The 15,503-nt window shown below is 38.3% G+C and overlaps 1 protein-coding gene across 2 annotated transcripts in view; it reads left to right on the top strand.

Annotated features, from left to right (window-relative positions):
• The window catches only part of SPTLC3 (serine palmitoyltransferase long chain base subunit 3), a 194,543-nt gene extending 185,085 nt beyond the window's left edge, over positions 1-9,458 (top strand). For both annotated transcript variants that reach the window (XM_073008457.1, XM_073008455.1), the window contains 2 exons: positions 176-305; positions 5,108-9,458. In XM_073008457.1, coding sequence (XP_072864558.1) covers positions 176-305; positions 5,108-5,221 — 244 coding nt within the window. In that variant the 3' untranslated portion in view covers positions 5,222-9,458. The remainder of the gene's footprint in view (positions 1-175; positions 306-5,107) is intronic.
• Positions 9,459-15,503: the final 6,045 nt, after the last annotated feature.

The raw sequence follows: 15,503 nt of genomic DNA, 5'->3' as shown, positions 1-15,503 counted from the left end.
TGCCCATTTATTCGTCAATTGTATTTGACAGAAGTTCAAAAACTTCAATCATCTTCCACTTATTATCATAAAAAAAGAAAAAAAGAAGTCAATTAGCCATATTCTTTTTTAGTCAAGATAATGTTGTCTTTTCCCAATTAACCACTTTTTTTTTCTTTTTTTGCTTTTCCTCAAGGGCTTTTGCAAGGCATATGTTAGAGAAAAAAATTGGAGTGGTGGTCGTGGGATTTCCAGCCACTCCCCTCGCAGAAGCTCGAGCTCGGTTTTGTGTTTCAGCAGCCCATACCCGGGAGATGTTAGACACAGTGAGTACACCACAGGCCAACAGGATCTCAGTACCGGTACCCTGGATTCAAAGCAAGTCCTTTTATTGAAACAGCCTGGGGTTCTCTAAGTTTCTCTTGGGTGATTTAGGAAAACAACACTGACAAAAGCCACTGCCGAAAAATAAGGGCACGTCAACAACAGCCAACACTGTGACCACTCAGTAGATAGAGAAGAAAATCAGTTTAGTGAAGATTTCAATCAGTATTTTGGTTTCCTAGAAAAGACTGACTGAGTAGCCAAATGTCGTTCTATTTACTTAATCTTAAATGCAAAACCTGGTGTAAAATGCTATTTTGGACTTCATTATGTGTATCCTGCCATTTTTCATAGCCACGAAATCTGCCATAATAAAATATGACCCAACTAAGCAACATGTTGGAAAACCAACAAGAACAAATCCACATTACAGCAGCACCTAAGTGAGGCGGAAATGATTTTTAAATTGCCTTTTGTTGTCCCTTGATTTCCATTGTTATGTGAATAAGTAATATCAGAGAACGAAGCCATCTACTCAGTTTGGAGATAATGGGAAGAGTCACATAACATAAATGCAGTTTTGCAAACACTATTGAGAGTCAACTATGTGCAAACCTGGGGCAAAAATTCTAGGAGAAAATGCTAATAAACAAGCAACACATATAATACTAGACAGAATAAATTAATCTTGAAGAAGAAATATAGAAAACTGTGGGAGCATGAAGGTGGGCTGAATTATTAGAGTGGAGAAGATTCATCGGGAAAGTGGCTTTTGAGCCAGGCCTTTTTAATAAAGGTTACCGAGCATCATTCAAGACTTCCAGTCAGTGGAGTGACACAATCATGTCATTATGAAATAAACGTGACAAATGAATTGGAAAGGAACGGGGCCAAAGGAAAGGACCTAAGATGTAGCTATTTAAACAAAACAAGAGATGACAAGGCTAATAGTAGTGGAAACAAAAGAAACGAATCCATGAACAAATATTACAAATGAGTGGAGCTGCCATGACTTGACAAATGATTGGATGTGGTGCATATGTGGGAAGAAAGAATCAAAGGCAATCCGAGGTCTTTAGCCCTGATGAATAGAAGGACGGTGAAGCACTTAAATGAGATAAGGTATACAGTAAGGAAGAGCAAATTTTCAGTGGCAGTGGGGGAATAGAATGAGCGCAGTCCTAGACATGTTGAGACTATGTGTCCATGGGTCACCTATAGAAGAAAAGTAAGATTCTAGAGCTTAGGAGAGTATGCAAAGCTGGAGCTGCTATAGTTTAGAGAACTGAGGGATCCTTACAGCCAACAGTAGAATATGTAATTGTCCAGATGTGAGCAACAGTGAACAGGGTGGACTCCTGCGGAGTGCCTACATTCCAGGGTAGATACAGGAATCACAGGTGGGGACCCAGACTTACATGGAACTAGAGCAGTCAGGAAAGACATGTTCAGTGTAGTATTAAACTCCATACAGAGGAGAAAGTTTCAAGCAGGAGGAGGGTCAAAATGCCCCTCAAAACTGCAGGAAGTTTAAATGCAGTGAGGGATGAGAAAAAACTATTGGATTAGCAATTAGTAGGAACTTGATGTTCCTTAGAGTAGGCATTTTAAGGGAATGAAGGGAACAGAAATAATAAAAGAGTAAAAGAGTAAAGAGGATAATTTGAATTTGAAATTATACACGTACACATGTGCGCACGAACACACACACACACACACACTCGCCGTGTCTTCATCTTCACCAGTATAGTCTCAAAACATAAACCAGTGTATTGTACACAATAGGTACACAGTACAAATTATTGAATAGCATGTTAACAACTGAGCTAACCAGGTTTTGAGATGAGTGAACATTATTTTCTTTACACCCTTCTATATTTTCCAGATTCTCTAAAATAAGCATGTATTTCCAGAATGTGAATTTTAACAAATTGTTTCTTTTAAATGAAATGAGTTGGTGTTAAGAAAAGGCAGGCAAAAAGATTTGGCCAAGGAAAGAAAGAAAGAAAGGAAGGAAGGAAGGAAGGAAGGAAGGAAGGAAGGAAGGAAGGAAGGAAGGAAGGGCAGGCAAAACTAAGAAGTCTGACTGTAGAAAGAAAAATAGGTTTAGAAAATACCCTTGAAAGTGGAGAAGGCTTGAGTATGTTTACACATTAAGGGAAGAAGACAGTGAAGAAGGGACCTCGCACAGAAGGGAGAGAAGAGAGCGTGGCCAGGAAGCAAGTTCCCTGAGATGGCAGGAGGGACAGACCGCATGGATGAATTTGTAATTTTGTGCTCCAAGCAGCATTGAGGTATTCATGTATGTGATTCTCTTCACAACTTCTTAATTGCTGCAAAATACCTACTTTGAAAGGATACTGAGACATCAATCATCTAAACAAATGCCTCTAAACTTTTAAAATCAAGCAGCCATCTCAACAGAAAATTCTGAGCAGTTCCTTAATGTACATGTAAGAGAAAGTGGAAAATGACCCTGATGAACAGCCAGTACATTAAGGTAGCAACTGAACCTAAAGGCTCATAGACTAGAAATAATATTAGACATGCACTCCGTGACCACATCTGGACAAGACAGAGACAAGGCCACAATACTTAATGTCTCCCTCTTCTGACCGACATGTGTGACATTTGCTCATTTACCAATAACCACTATAGCCTTGCTTTAATTCTCTCGCCTTTCACACAGAAATTGTAACTCTATAGCCAGCCAGTGAACTGCTCCCATTTCTTAACAGCATCCAACCCAGAACCAGTCCCTGCTTCCTTAGAGTCATCTCAGGCACAAGCTCCAATGCAGTGAGAAGCCGCTCCCATCCTCCTGTCACTAAGATGCCCATGGTTCTTCTGCAGTGTCCTCCCTCTCCCATACCAGCAAGCTAAAGAAACCTAACTTTGAGCACGAGTGTGTTCTGGGTGGTCTCGGATCAGCAAACATTAACATAAATTATTTATAAATGATATATGCATTACCAATATATTATGTACATTATATAAGAGACACATAAATAAAAGTTTAAAAGGTTGAGATAAAAGTGAATAGAGGTTGGGCGCGGTGACTCACGCCTATAATCCCAGCACTTTGGGAGGCTGAGGTGGGTGGAAGACCTGAGGTCAGGAGTTTGAGACCAGCCTGGCCAACATGGTGAAACCTCGTCTCTACTAAAAATACAAAAATTAGCCAGGTGTGGTAGCACATGCCTGTAATCCAGCTACTCGAAAGGCTGAGGCAGAAGAATCACTTGAACCCAGGAGGCGGAGGTTGCAGTGAGCCAAGATCATGCCAGTGCACTCCAGCCTGGGCAACAAAGTGAGACTCTGTCTCAAAAAATAATAATAATAATAATAATAATAGAAATCCTAATGTTTTCCTCCTACATCCTCCATAAATTATCTCACAGATGCCCCAAATGTGCAGGTCCTTCACTTTGGATACCACTGAACTAGTCCATCCCCCACCTTCAGCAAAGATTGATAGAAACTATCCCAGAGAGGTGTCATTTTAAAGATAACTTTGGTTACTTTTTCTTAGTACTGAGATTTGATGTAGGAAATTTACAAAAACACGGAAGAACATTTTAAATACTCATACTCCTACCACCAAGAAATCAATTACTCTTAACATGTTGGAGGAAATCTTAAATAACGTCAGTTTGAAAGATTTCCCAAAGAGGAAAGTCCATAAGACCCATTAGTCACCCATTCTAACATTAACAACCCTCACCTTACCTTTTCTCTTTTTTTTTTTTTTTTTTTTTTGAGGTGGAGTCTCGCTGTGTTGCCCAGGCTGGAGTGCAGTGAGGCAATCTTGGCTCACTGCAACCTCCGCCTTCTGGGTTCATGCCATTCTCCTGCCTCAGCCTCCCGAGTAGCCGGAACTACAGGCACCCACCACCACGCCCGGCTAATTTTTTTGTATTTTTAGTAGAGATGGGGTTTCACCATGTTAGCCAGAATGGTCTTGATCTCCTGATATTGTGATCTGCCCACCTCGGCCTCCCAAAGTGCTGGGATCACAGGTGTGAGCCACCATGCCCAGCCCTCACCTTACCTTTTCAAAGTATTAGACCCTAATATTATCTTCCTCCTCATTTGGCAGGTTAAGAAAAACAGGCTCAGAAAGGTTAAAAAGGCATGACCAATACTGTAGGATTAGTGATATACTACCATCGAAAATGACCTTTTTTTACTTTCTGGATCTCAGTTGTTTCATGTGTAAAATTGGGGATACGTCTACCCACCTAAAGTAAGAGAGTTGAAACAGATGAGTTCTCAGTCCCTGTGAGTTAAGTTCTAGTATTTCATGGGACACAGAGATGAGTATTTAAAAGCAGGAGGCCTGGGGTAGCATGAGGGGACAGAGGATGATGTTAATCAGCTCCCACAACATTCCACTTTGTTCTTGGCCAGGTGGTTTGCTGTGTCATGAAGATATAACTTCAAATACATTCTGCAACCTTATCTTTTTCTTCCACAAGATTACATATAAGTCATTACATTTTAAAATAAAATATTTTAAGGGTAAGCATGGGTCACATGTTTTTATTCTCCTCTTCACACTCTCAAAATAAAATAACATTCATAGTACGGAGTTAGACCAATAAATAAAATTAATTAGCATCTAACATTCCTCTAGGGTCTTAAACCACAACCTAATGGTACGGATCTTGCTTCTTTTCTTTAAAATCAAAGAAGCTAGCAAAATAAGACTGTGTCTTTGTGAGACTTGCTACTAACCTGGGCTCTGCAAAGCAGGGTTACTTAGGTGTTCAATGATAGCTATTGGAAAGTAATCTCATTGCAGGTTTTGGAAGCTCTTGATGAAATGGGTGATCTCCTGCAACTGAAATATTCCCGGCACAAGAAGTCAGCACGTCCTGAGCTCTATGATGAGACGAGCTTTGAACTCGAAGATTAAGTTTCCTGGTCCTGAATGACACACAAAGACTTTGTGAGAAAGACCTCCCTCCTTGCCTCACAAGGAAAATAAATGGATTTCTCCCCCTTCCTCAGGATGATTTTGGTTCCCAGACCAGCTTGATTGAACTGAGGGAGACATTGTTGTTTTTAATGTCTCCAGCCTGGACTGCAGAGACAAAAGCATGATTCCAGATTTAAGTCTCTCTTCTTCCAAGTATTCTACTAGAAATACACACACACACACTTCTGAGAATATTTTTAATGGCAATGAGCCTGTGTTTTAGCTGCTACTGTGCAGACCCTTTCAGGGGTTCCAACCAAATGCAAATGAGAGGATTTAAAATTTTTATTCAGTAAGTTCACTATGTGTTTACTTATTCCATCTGCAGATGTCGGTGAGTGTGGTGGACAGTAGCCACCTTCCTTGTTCCACTCATAAAAGCATCAGCTAGAACTCATCTGTATCATGGGAAGTTCCAGGCAGGAGGGTAAAGAAATGTTGTTTCTACCATTTGTCACATTTGGACGTTTTTCACAGACAAGTGTCAAAAGACATAGCTAATGTTTCGAGGGGGAAAGCAGAACTGGTCAACTGCAACTAGAGATGTCTTTGAAGGAAGTTTTCCTTTTCCTCTTGCTGGTCTCCTACCGTTTTACAGCTGAGCTTTTGAGGTTTGGAAAATTCAAGATATTTGTTTCATAAGAAAGGGGGCAGAAAGCAAGCACAAGCCACTTTTAGGCCTAGACTAAAACGGTAGTTACAGCAACTTGAACCTTGTTGGTGCAGTGCACAGTGAATGCTTACCCTGCATAGCCTCTATTACCTTAAAAAATTAGTTGTCATTTTCCTATTGAATTTCAAGTAAATGGTGAAATTCAGTGTCCTTTAGAACTCCCAAGACCATCTTTGAAGTCCTTTAGACTCCCAAGACCATATTTGAAGAATGTATTGATTCAAGAAGGACATTTAAAAGCAAATTCTAACTTTTTCAAGACCAACACCCTTGTTTAGGCCTATTCAATGGTACTATCACTTGTTACATGCCCTCTGAATTGGGAGAAAGTGGGCTTGCACACTTTGAGGTAACTAACTGTAATCTACTTGTGTTCTCTCTTTCTCTCTCTCTCTTCTACTCAATATGAACACAAACTTCTATGGAAAAGTAGCCTTTTGTTAATCTGATCTCATTTGTATGGAAAAAGCCCGTGGAGAACCTTATCTTTAACAAGCTCCCAGATGGTGCCCAGATTTGGAAACTCTAAAGAGCAGTGGTGACCTTTTAGCAAAGCTTCTGTAACAGTTCGAATGAGTTGCAGAACATTCCACTCCATCAAATGACACTGTAAACAAATCACTTCAAGAGAGGCTTGGCTTTGTGTGGCACAGATGGACCCACGCTTTCATGCTGTGCACTGAGATAGAAACTCCACCCGCAGCGCCTGCGATGGATGGAGCAATGTGACTTGATGCTCAAAGCGTATTAAAGGAAAAAAGTGATCAGCGTGGAAAATTTTTTATGGGGAAATTATAACTCCAAGTGGGTGCGTTCGTTTAAAAATGGATCACAATAATAGAGTTCTTCATGAATGTTTACAGGTTGTAAGGAATATTGTTAGTGAAACAGGAAAAGAAGTGGGTTCTGAAAATGCCGTTTCCCATCCAATGATTTTGATAACAAAATTCCAACTCTTCTCAATGAAACTGATGCATTATTTGTGCAAAGAAAATGTGTCATAAATGTGCAAAGAAAGGAAGACATACTGTTCTCATCTCTTGAATATGTGCATTTAAATGAAATTCTTGCTAGTTAATTGTCCAAAATGCATAAATGCCTTGAGTTCTATAAAGGAAACAAGAGGTCAAAAAGACAGCGCGACATCTAGTCCTTCTACAAGGTATGGAAAGCAATAAACATCTTCCTTCCTTTCTGGATCTGTCTGTGATCTTCACACACACCTTCACATCTACCATTCAAGTTTTAAGCCCCTAGATGAGTGTCTTCATGAGCAGGAATGTCCACTATTATTACTTTCATGAAGGAGATTGGGTTTAATTCATCATGGGAAACTACTTACCCACCCAGCATGGAGGGCAGGGAGTAAGTTGGTCTCTTTTCATCAAGATTCAAGAGTTCAGGGGCAATTTATTACACTGCAATGTACAAAACAAAAGGACCTATTTCTATCAGAGAGTCCACGTTGAATACACAGGTATGAGAACAACTGTTGATATACAGGTATAATCCAAGAAGAATGCTTCCAGAGTGCATTAGAAGGTGCCCAGGTTCCATAGGGCCAATAATATTAGAATATATGTCATATAGAATAAAGTTAGTTAGGAGGGTGATTGTGAATAATGAGATTTTTAATTTTTTTAAGAAAAAGCTCTCAAATCCTAGGCTAACAGGTTCATGATTTTAATTTATGATTAAAGTTATTTGATTATTGAGTCTTGATAACTATATCAGAGCCAAAAACGTCTCTTTGGTTAGATCTGTTGGAAAAGATAATTTTCTATAATGTTGTGAGTCCTCAGCCCTTCTGTTCACGTGTACACATATGCACACACACATACACATATGCGTTTTTCCTTTATGGAGTAAGCAAGTATATAAAGGTATAGATGAAAATCTGGTTGATTGAGAGATAAATGGAAGATGTTCTTGAAAATTACCTTCAGGAAAGCAGAAGATAAAGGTTCCAGATGATATTTGTAAGGAGGCCATCTCTGTATGATAACGAAATGGCATAGACTTATTCCTAATATCATTATGAAACGATGGTGTCATGGATGTTTAACCATATTGCTTTTCGGCATGCTTTGATTTGACAGAGACTACAGGCTTTGGAATTTACTAGGAACCTGTCTAAAATCCATACCCCTGGGCCCTACACCAGACCTTTACTGAAACATAATAGTTGTAGTGTCCAGGAATCTATATTTTTGACCAGCCTTCCTGGGTGATTCTAATCCATGCCAAAATTTAAGAACATTATTCAAACTTCTAATTTGATAAACCAATCGGCTCTAATAGCAGGAACATTGTTCTGATTCTCTTGTTCATAATTAAGTGTATATATACTGGTAAAATTAATGTATTCCACAGTCAACATTTTCTCCTCATTGGGAAATTTTTTCCCATTTTCCAAGTAACTTCTCTTTCTACAAAAATTGATCCAATATTGAAGAACAATCTGCCATTCATTTGGGTAAAATTATTCCTTCTTCAGTTGTCTGTATCATTCCCTATAAGATGCCCATTTCCTTTTCATCACCTTCTTCCTTTGAATGTGGTATCTTTCTTTTCTTTTTCCTTTTTTCTTTTTCTTTTTTTTTGAGACAGAGTTTTGTTCTTGTTGCCCAGGCTATAGTGCAATGGCAAGATCTCGGCTCATTGCAACCTCCGCCTCCTGGGTTCAAGCAATTCTCCTGCCTCAGCCTCCTGAGCAGCTGGGTTTACAGGCATGTGCCACCAACCACAGCTAATTTTGTATTTTTAGTAGAAACAAGGTTTCTCCGTGTTGGTTAGGCTCATTTCAAACTCCTGACCTCTGGTGATCCTCCCACCTTGGCCTCCCCAAGTGCTGGGATTACAGGCCTGAGCCACCGCACCCAGCCTGAATGTGGTATCTTTCTTCTCTTTTATTTTCCTGCTCTTTAAAAAACAACCTTCAACCTCTGATTATTTATTTATTCCAACAACAGCTCTTCAGTAGGGTAAAAGTCTCAACAGTCCTTCAAACAAACAATACTCTTTTGGATTTTTCTTCAGAGATAGCAAATATTACAAATGGCCTACTCTGATTTAAAAACCTCAGTTCTGATGATGATGAAACATTAACTCTTAAATATATATTTTGATTTGTAGCAATAATAACAATTATAATAATAACAATATGAACAGCATCAGGTAAATTCTTGGCAATGTTTCCTGGTCTCAAAACAGTAAGAACAACATATTTGAAGTCTATTCTTTAGAATGCCCTACTCAGCTGTGTAATGTTTAGAAAAGTAAAAGGAGTCTGTATTTTAAATATTTCTAGGCAATTATTGCGGGACATTGTCTTATGGTGTCATGATGTATGTGGGGTGTGTGTGTGTGCATGTATCTGTGCGTGTGTGAGAAAGAGAGAGAGAAATGTATGTTTCACCGAAACGTTTGAAATGACCAATTTCACTTTATTCTGCCTGGAAAATGTTAGTTTTAAAATAAATAAAAATAATATGAAAATAATTGATGGTTTTCTGTTGATTTAGTTTAGGTTACCCTGAAAAAATACTGAGGCAGAGATTTGCATTTAAGAATTTCACCGGGAAAATTGGTAGGGGTGGCTGGAGTTGGCTTGCACTGTCATGAGAACAAATTGTGCACATTTCTTTCTAATTCCTCATTCAGTGACATCAGATTGGTAGCTTGAAATTGGCCACAATGGGAGTATTTACACCATGAAAATTGGCAGACACTACAAGTCAGGGCTTTAGAGAGCTGGCTGTTAAACATTTACTAGCACACCATTGAGACCACCTACAATGGTACAATACCAACATAAGAGTAAGGGAACAGGATTAGAAAGAGGAAGAAGTTGAACTATGATGTTATCATAGCACAGGCTTCCACCAATTCCATGGAAACTGTGCACCTGAGATGGTCCTTTAGGGTCAAGTCAAATTGACAAGGATGCCACATGCAAGCTATCAGTAGAGGTGTGGGGCCAGGCATTAGCTTGGGCAGGTCTATTGAGCAGACAACAATGCCTGGGAAGGGACTCAACTGTGACTTATTATTTTTAAAATGATTGCTAATTGATCCATTTTTCAAAAGTTTTATCTCAGAAAATGTTAAACATACAGTAAAATCGAATAGTATAATGAGCCTACATACACCTGTTACTCATCTTCAAACATTACCAATTCATGGCCAATCTTTTCTTCTATTCCCCCACCCATTTCACTCCCTCTCTCACCAGATTACTTTGAAGCAAACCCCAGAAATCATACTATCAGTAAACATTTTACTGAGTATCTCTAAAAGGAAGGGGTGTCTTAATTTATTCTTCTTTTTAACCTTATTAAAAGCTAAGTCTTCAGGATAACAAAGGCATCAAAAGGAGTCAAATGTTAACCTTTTCTTTCTCTGTTGTATAGCCTGCATGTAAATTCCGTGGATTTAAACCAGAAATTATTTCTAAAGTCAATATGTGGTGTCTTGAAAGACAATAAAGCAATCATTTTTAGACACTTACCATGTGCCAGATACGATATTAAGAACTACAACATTATCTTCCAAGCACTCTTGTAGAGATTAATAATGGCTTCATCTTGGAAGGCAAGTATATTCAAGTTATGAGGGGATTAGCACTGCATAAAAAGAACTTCCAAGACTTCGATGGTAGATTGTTTTTTCTTAGAATGTTTATCCTCTTCCTCAACAAATCATTTTCTTAAAAAGTTATGCTAGCTAAACATTATATATTAGCAGGAGTAATTCAAGCAAGAATAAGAGAACAAGTGAAACCAGTTTACCCATTTGGAAAAGGTTGATTCCCATGCCAATCTGGGTTTAATGTAGGGACTGGTTACTCTAATTTTCATTGCATCCCGTGGTCCAAATGGGAGGCTGGATTCTGACATTTGCAAGTCAACTGCTCTAAGAAGTTATCACAGATACAAACCAATAAAATATCCCACAACAGAAGGTCAGAATAGAAGCAAAACGAGACTTTGTTTTGCTGTGGCATATAACAGCGCTCCCTTTTATTAGGCCCAGCTGCTAATTTTTATATCAAAAATATTGATTGAAAGGGCTAGTGATTTTGGCCCTCATTCAAGTTTATTCAGGATCTTTCTTAATTAGGTTTGGGTCAGCTGCAGTGCCCATAGCCAAGGATAGGTCTGGCTCCAATCATCACATCATGCTCTTACTTCATTATGGGCCAAGAACTAAGGCAAGGAAATGGCTGCTGCTTTGTTTCTCCAGCCCAAATGTGTGGGGTTTTTTTCCAGATTTGAAGCATGCATGGACTAAAGGCATAAGGAAGACCAAAGGATGTGTCATGGCTTCGCTGTGATGAGATCAATGTACCTTACAACTTGACTGTGACCCCCAGGATGAATCAGGCTCTGTGTGTGAAAAGTGAATGGGTGGCAATGCAAGGTCATGGAAAATGATCCTGGCATCATTTGAATAAAAACTTATCAACAGGCTGATGCAGCCAATCAGTCCATGAGTTTTTTCTAAGGGCAAAATAATCTCTGCCAACAATACATGATTTCCCCTTAATGTGTCTGTTTTGTAAATAATTGCAGTTGTCATACAACTATTTTTATAGTGTCCATCCCAATTTTATATAATTTACACTAGTCTTTGAAAAAAACATTATACGTGTAAAGCTTCAATTAATCATATCCACAAATTATAAGCACCTGTAACAAAATGGGTTTCTTTCCTATATAAAAATGTGTTAATATTTTAAAATGTAATTCAGCTCCCCCTAAAATATTTTCAACAAAATATCCATGAAGAATTTTTAACTCTAAAAAAATTATCAAAAAAAACTTCAAAGGATAGATTTTTAAGAGCTGTATTAATGAGACAATTCTAAGTGGCACCAATCAAAGTTAAAGATTTCCTATATAGATGAGGCTATCACTGCAATATACAGTCAATGTTACAGGTACATAATATAGAAAAATGAAAATATTTTATTAAAGTGGTCCATTTGTAGTAAGATGAAAACTAACATTTTCAAAAATTACACTGATTATTTGAGCATTTATTGTTTATAATAGCGAAGTAGAGAGGAAATATGACTGGTATTAACATCAGTCAATTGTGAATAGAAATAGAAAGCCAGAGATTACTAGTTATTTGATGAAAACCAGCAATACCAAAGTGGGTAGCCAAGGAGGAGAAAATGTGAACACTCTTACTGACTGAAACAGATAATTCCTGGAAAAGATCACTTTTTAAAAGTTCTAATTATGATCTTCGTAGGTCAACCTGGTTGTATAAAGAAATCACATCCACAAAATAAGAATAGGCTGATACATAAAGGAACCCAGAGTTCATAAAAATTAAAAATATGTAATATTAAAGTGGTGAAAATAAGTCAATAGAAAGTAAAGAAGAAAAAATCTTTGAATCTCTCTCAGAATATACAGAAAAGACCAGAAAAAAATAGAAAACATGAGAGAAAATGTAAAAAGACAGAGGATACATACAGGAGGAACAATATCCACCTACTAAAAAGTTGAGAAAGCATTATAATCCCTGAGGCTGAAACAAAATGGAAGATGAAAATGGGCTAGCAAGTGCTAAGCGGATGAATATAAAAACACTTTTATCTAAATACACCTTCATAAAATTTTTACTATCCCAAGGATAAAGGGAAGAACTTAAAATTGTTTTCAGCTAGAAAAAAAAAATCTCATCTAAAAAGGTAAAAGTAATTGCTTTTACTACTGAATATTATAAACATGGAAAGTTCATACCAATTTTCACAGCGGTTAACAGTGTATAAGTTACCCATTTCTCCAATCTGCACCAATACTGAGTATTATCATTTTTATAACATTTGTCAATCTTACAGGATAAAAAGGGGTTCTCTTTCATGAATGATGTCCATTTATAGTGAATATATATATATATTCACTATATATATATTCTATATATATATTCACTATATATATATATAGGCTGCTTGTATTTGTCTTTTGCACATTTGTTTGAATCCCCTGCTACTCTTTCTATTGTAAATGCCTCATCAGCAATACCAGATACTAGAAGACAACAAAGCAATACCTTCAGAATTCACAGAGAAGATACTTTTGAATCTAAAATCCTATGTCCAGAAAAGTCTATCTAATAAAGGGAGAGTAAAACAGGGTTTTTTTTAAAAATGAAAGATTCAGAAAGTTTACTTCAGTACCCTTCCTTTAACAAGTTACTTGATGAATACTTCAATAAACACTTTCAAGTAAAAGAAAGACATAGTATCCAGGAAAGAGTGAAATTAATATAGTAGTATAATGGAAAGAAATTTTGGAATAATTAAGGTTGATTAAATCAAAAGGTGATGGGTAATTTTTCACTCAAGTCCCGTTGAGATTCGCTGGTTGGCAAGCACTAGTCTCCACACCGTGTTTCAGGGACTCAGGCTATTTCCAGCCTATGGCTCCACCAACCCCTAGGACTTTGCCATTGCACGTGTGGTTGTGGCTCCAGGTTTCAGCCTGGGGAAAAGAAAAAGCGATCATGGAAGAGGCCTCCTCTTATCCTACATGATGATTGACTTAGCTCTGACTCTTTAGACACATTGAGAGTGCTGGCAGGCCCTGTTTCCATGATCTGAAGGGTGTATCCAGAGATCTATAAGAAGCAGAATTGCTGCAGAGAATGCCCTAATATCTCAGTTCCTAGAGATATAACCCTCCTTTGCCAAAGCTGCTCCAAAACCAACTTCATTTACTCACATAAGACAGATGAAATCGTATAAGCTTCGTCCATTCTCCAGTTACAGAACCCAGAGTCATGACCACACAGCCAGCTGGTCAGCAGGTTAGCCCAGTTACTTCTTGCCTCATCTCTCATTCTTCTCAAGTATGGATGCATTCACCTAGTTCCTCAGAAATGATATGCTTACTTCTGTTCACAGTGTACAAGGTGGCTGTCAGATATGAATGCTTTCAGCAAAGGCACCTTTGAAATGGCTGGGCTAGGCTGGAGGAGGGGGCGTTACAGCAGTGGTTGTCCATCTGCTGTCCTGGTCACAAGAACCATGGGCATGCTAAGTCTGGCCCATATGCTCCTCAGGATATGAAAACAGAGGTGATAGGTTTCTCACCGCTGTGATCTTTGCTCTGCCTCTCACGTTGTCACACCTCACTTCAAGACCCTCCTGGGTTTCATTAGTGATGGTGAAAGTGAGCCAAGTGGGGATTGGTGTAGGTTTGTTTGGAATTGCCTCTTTTAAAATTTCACTTTCACAGGGTAATAGCCTGGAGTCAACTCTTCGGTGAAATGCTGGAAAAGAAAAAATATGGTGCACTTTATGACTTGTTTATCCATCTGCATCTTCCCTGATACATGTTCCTGGAGTCTCTGCCTTCCTGGGTTGTGACCTTTCAGAATTTTGCAGCTTGTTCAAAGCTACTCTTCAGGGACAGTTTAATAACTAGAAGAGAAAGCCACTAAAAATAACGGTGTGCACAACAATTCATTCCTGCCCCATCCCCAGTGCCATTCTTCATTTCCACATCCAGCCTTCAATGTGCATATATGTGAATGATGTGAAAATGAAATTTACATATGGTAGATTCTCACCTTGTAGAAGTATGGATTTACAGGTCTGATTTTAGAAAATTATTGTTCATCATATCCCATGGGCATGTTCAGGTCTTTTAAATTTATACTTCCAAAGTTCATGTTAAATAGATGTTATATATTAAAGAAGAAATGCTCAAAATGAGAGAGAGGTAAGTTGAACATAGATTTAGTTAACCAAAGATTAAAAAATAATTTGAAAACTGTCTTAGATTCATTATAATGATCTTGAATTATACCCTTAAGATATTCCAGGCAGAGTGTGGTGACTCATGCCTGTAATTCCAGCACTTTGGGAGGCTGAGGTGGATAGATCACTTGAGCCCAGGAGTTCAAGACCAGCCTGGGCAACATGGCAAAACCCTATCTCTACAAAAAATTTTAAAAATTAGGCAGGCATAGTGGTATGAGCCTCTACTTTCAGTTACTCAGAAGACTGAGGCAATAGAATCACTTCAGCCTGAGAAGTCAAGGCTACAGTGAGCCGTGATGGAGCCACTGTACTCCAGCCTGGGTGACAGAGTGAAACCTTGTCATACAAAAAAAAAAAAAAAGAAAAAAAGAAAAAGATATTCCACAGAAGATGAACTTCTTTCATTACTTCTCAAATTTTCATCTACAAGATGCATTAAAAATGTACATGTCTCTTTGATATGGTTTGGCTGTGTCCCCACCCAAATATCACCTTAAATTGTAATAATCCCCACGTTACAGGCAGGGCCAGATGAAGATAATTGAATCATGGGGGCAGTACTCCCATACGGTTCTTATGGTAGTGAACAAGTCTCACAAGATCTGATGTTTTATAAATGGAAATTCCCCTGCATAAGCTCTCTCTTGCTTGCCGCCATGTAATACATGACTTTGCTCTTCATTCGCCTTCTGCCATGATTGTGAGGCCTCCCCAGTCATGTGGAACTGTGAGTCAATTATAATCTTTCCTTTATAAATTACCCA

This window comes from Chlorocebus sabaeus, chromosome 2, assembly GCF_047675955.1.
Source record: "Chlorocebus sabaeus isolate Y175 chromosome 2, mChlSab1.0.hap1, whole genome shotgun sequence".
Lineage (NCBI taxonomy): Eukaryota > Metazoa > Chordata > Mammalia > Primates > Cercopithecidae > Chlorocebus > Chlorocebus sabaeus.
This window is presented reverse-complemented; position numbering and strand designations above follow the sequence as displayed.